The sequence below is a fragment of the Penaeus chinensis genome, chromosome 9 (assembly GCF_019202785.1).
Source record: "Penaeus chinensis breed Huanghai No. 1 chromosome 9, ASM1920278v2, whole genome shotgun sequence".
NCBI lineage: Eukaryota > Metazoa > Arthropoda > Malacostraca > Decapoda > Penaeidae > Penaeus > Penaeus chinensis.
In genome coordinates, this window is record NC_061827.1 from 11,327,251 (window position 1) to 11,332,250 (window position 5,000).

Sequence of the window (5,000 nt, forward strand, 5' to 3'; positions counted from 1 at the left end):
TATGCATATATATACATATATATGCATATATATACATATATATGCTAATCTATAGTTGTATGATACGGTATATTTCACTTCACTCATTGATTAATACGATATCCTTCACTCTTTTCTCTGGGTTTCTTGTTGATTAATTAATCATTTCTCAAGGCTACATACAAGGAAACGTTTCTCAAACAGTTGACTGCGGTAGTGAGGGATACGCGTCCTTTTAGGAAAACGATCGATTATCGTCCGGCAACATTATATACACACCTGCCCCGTCGTCCTGGCGGTCCCTCTCTTACACCTGCCTTCGCGCACGCCTGGGGTCTCTCTCTTTGTCTCTTTCTGTCTCTGGGTGTTCGAATCGCTTTCCACTTCTGTTTCTTTCATGAGGGTGGTCTCTCTCTCTCTCTCTCTCTCTCTCTCTCTCTCTCTCTCTCTCTCTCTCTCTCTCTCTCTCTCTCTCTCTCTCTCTCTCTCTCTCTCTCTCTCTCTCTCTCGTGTTTGTGTTTGCGTTTGTATGTGCGAGTATTTGTGCTTCTGTACCTGTGTGTGTGAAAGTGTGTTTGTATTTGCGAGTGTTTTTCGTGTATATGTGTTTGTATTTGTATATGCGTTTTTGTGTGTCTTTAACTCATTATTTCACTTTTTTTTCTCTCTCCAGTAATGATTTTTATTGTACAAATTACCGAGATGATTTGATGGTTGTGATCATAAGAATAACAATTAAACTTATTATTACTGTTATTATTATTATTATCATTATCAGCATCATTATAATCATTATCCTTATCATTAACCTCATTATTAGAAGCAGTAGTAGTACCACACTATTACTATCGTTGTTGTCAATTTTGTCAGCATTTTACCATCATTGATCATATTTTCATCATTATCTTTATATTTTTATACTTAGATTTGTTTTATCAAATAAAGAAGCACGCACGCACGCACGCGCACGCTACACACAAACACGTGTGTGTGTGTGTGTGTGTGTATGCATTACTGATGTTCATGTATGTTTATATACATGTCTGTACATTTACAGTATGTCTAGTAGATTTATACCTACACAATTACTTTCTCTCCATTCAGTGCATTTACATCGAACCCCCGCATAAGGATACAATAACCCTTCACACAAGCATTATGGGGAACCTCCATCATGGGTGGCTCGATTATGGATCCGCAGTTGGAAACGTCGCCACGCCCAAGGTCATGCGGGAGAATAAGAAATGATGCAATATTTTGAACAGTTGGCAGTTCACGACGCAAGGCGACTAACACACGCACAGAAGCGCACCATACTCACGTACGAAAACACATATACAGATATACAAATACACATATTCTCACAAACACATACACTCACATGTACACACATATACATACTCATATACGAACACACACACACACGCACACGCACACACGCACACATGCACATGCACACACACACACACACACACACACACACGCACATGTACACACACACACACACGCACACATGCACACGCGCGCGCGCTTAGGATGTCGCGGCCGCACGCTACCCTGGGTACAGTCTTATATTATATTTATACAGCTCACAAGAAGACTGGATGACAAGGCGCTTCGAGATTCAAAATATTTTATTACATTTGCATATAAATAAGAGCGTTTTGAAGTGGAGCAATAATGTCGCCCGGGCAACATTATTGTGTATATATATGTATATATATATATACATATACATATATATATGCATACATATATATTCATATTTACATATTTACATACATATAAATATGTATGTATATTTCTGTATACATATATATATACTTATATGTAGATATATATTTATATATGCACACACACATACACATACACACACACACATACATATACATATACTGTCTATCCGTTTCTCTCTCTCTCTCTCTCTCTCTCTCTCTCTATATATATATATATATATATATATATATATATATATATATACCGACACATTCGTATGTGTGTGTATATATATATACAAATATATATATTCATATATATATAAATATATATATTCATATATATATATATATATATATTACATATACAAATATATGTATATATAAATATATATGTATATATATGTGTGTGTATGTGTAAATATATATATATATATATATGTATATATATATATATATATATATATATATAGAGAGAGAGAGAGAGAGAGAGAGAGAGAGAGAGACAGACAGACAGAGACAGACAGAAAAAGACACTTAAAAAAAATCACACATATAAACATGTATACATTCACACAAACTAACCATCACACACACACATAAACTCCATTTTCTTCTTTTACCCACTTCTTTCTTTTCCCAAAACCTCCATCCTCCTCCTCCACCCATTTCTTTCTCTTCCCAAAACTCCCTCTTTCCCCTCTTCTCTTCCTAAAACCTACATGTTCCTCCTCCACCCATTTCCTTCTCTTCCCAAAACCTACAGCTTCCTCCTCCACCCCACCCTCTTCTCTTCTCCACACTTACTTACCATCTAGTAGAGACGTAGTCAGTGTAAGGTGGCCGAGACCTGATTTCTCTTGCAAGACCGAAATCAGCAATCTTCACGACATCGGGACCCATGCAAAGGAGGTTCTCGGGTTTCATGTCACGGTGAAAGTAACCGTGTTTGTGCATGAAGGAGAGGCCTTGAAGTACCTGGCAGACGATGTTCTTCACCATGGATTCGCTGAAGTGCTTCTCTCTGCAGGGGTAAAACAAGGGGGTTCAGAGGTGGGTTATGGAGCTTGGGTTCAGTGGGGGGTTTGGTTTATATAGTTTATTAAGTCCTGTTTATTTGTGAATGTGTTTTTTATCTAAGTGTCTGCAACCTTTGTGTTTTAATTGTCAGAGGTTATGCATGTTTGGTTTTCTAGTCTTATTTATTTTTATTGATATTTTTTGCTCATTTATTTTGTTTATAATTCATTGAGTACATAGAAGAGCGTGCGTTTATACTTATGCTAACGTTTCACACAAACAACGGTTAAATATTTAAGTCTTCATTCCAGCTGATGAGCCACAAGACGTATATATTTGTGTAAATATGCTTGCGTGTCCCTGCTTGTTTGCGTGACCGAAAGGCAGGGGCTCTCTGGGTCCACTATAATACACAGCCCCATGCACACGCGTCTAAAATCTTCAATTGAGATGACTCGAAGTAGACATTAGGAGATAAAACAGTGTTTGCAGATTGTGTGCAACATATCACAAGCATTAATTTTCTCCGAGGGGACACAGTATCGACCATACATCTGGCATGACTGCGCCCCCTAGAGTGTAAATTGTAATGAGTGTTGTTTGATGACGTCATACAGTAACTCTCTTTCTGTGGTCCAGTGGGTAAAGTTGTCAGTGAAAGGGAAAGTTATTCCTTAAATAAAATAGGTGACAATTTTAATTTCAATTAAGATGATAAGGAAAACACTCATACTGATTAATAGGGAGATAGGAAGGCATATTTCCTCCCAAGGTAGAAGCTTTTAGCCAGGCTGACACAGTGGTGTTTGTTTAAGCGGCCGAATCGTTATTTTTTATTCTATGTATATACACACACACATACATATATGTGTGTATATATATATACATATATATATATATATATATATATATATATATATATATATATTTACTTATATCAAAGTTTCTAATTTCGTATTGTGAACAGAAAATACCCTCTTCAAAAACCATATATATATATATATATATATATATATATATATAATATATATAATATATATAAATATAATATATATATATATACACACATATAGGTATACACACACACACTTATATATATATATATATAATAATATATATATATATATATATATATTATATATATATATACACACATATAGGTATACACACACACACTTATATATATATATATTTATATATATATATATATCTATATATATATATATAATATATAATATATATATATATATTATATATATATATATAGGTATACCGACACACTTATATATTATATATATATATATATAATAATATATATATAAATAATATATATATATATATAGGTATACCGACACACTTATATATATAATATATATATATTTATATATAATTTATATATATATATAATAAAATATATAAATATATATATAAAATAATATATAAATTTTAAATATATAATATAATAAAATTATATAATAAAATATATATAATTTAAAATATATATACACACACACACACATCTATCAAAAAGACTCACTTGTACTCGTTAAAGCAAAAGGAAAATCGCGGCATCCCTGCTTCTGATCAAGCGCCAATCACGCTAAAAACGTTTCGGTTTCCAGTTACGACCTCTCCATCCCCCAGCTGCCACTCACCTTGACTTCATCAGCTGATAAAGGTTTTCCTTCATGTACTCAAAGACAAAGTAGAGTGTGTCATTCTCCCTAATCACCTCCTTGAGTTTCACAACGTTGGCGTGGCTTAGCTTCTTGAGGGACTGTAAAAGATAATGTTTTATTAATACATAAACACAGCAACGTGTACATAATGATAGAAAAGGAAACACAACCACAATGAGAAATGGTGTTAAGTGTTCCTTATCAGACGAATAAATAACCGATATGGATGAGTTGGAAACGTAACGGTTCAGTTTAATTTTCTTAATGTGATTGTTTCCTTTTCATTAATACATGTTAATATATAAATACTAACATACTGCAGCAGAATTTCCTTAATACAGCGACGTGTATGGGTGTGTACATTGTTATACTAACAGTATAGACTAAGGGCAATGAATTTATTATAAATCTTCTGAATAAAAAATGAGCGAAATTTTATTAAGTCTGAACACAAGTTGTAACTTTAGGCTAAAGTAAAAAAAAATCTAACTGTTAGTTAGAGGTCGTGGAATGAATAGCAATACAATTCATCATCCACCCGGCCGTCTCTTGAATCAGCATAGAATGGGGGATCTGACAACTGCAATATAAATACTTCATTGTACAG

The 5,000-nt window shown here is 33.6% G+C and overlaps 1 protein-coding gene across 1 annotated transcript in view; it reads right to left on the reverse strand.

Annotated features, from left to right (window-relative positions):
- The window catches only part of LOC125028651 (serine/threonine-protein kinase MAK-like), a 41,154-nt gene that overhangs the window by 5,846 nt on the left and 30,308 nt on the right, over positions 1 to 5,000 (reverse strand). Inside the window, exons 4-5 of the mRNA XM_047618126.1 lie at positions 4,370 to 4,491; positions 2,506 to 2,718 (exon numbers count right to left, since the gene is read on the reverse strand). Of these exons, the coding sequence (XP_047474082.1) occupies positions 2,506 to 2,718; positions 4,370 to 4,491 (335 nt within the window). The remainder of the gene's footprint in view (positions 1 to 2,505; positions 2,719 to 4,369; positions 4,492 to 5,000) is intronic.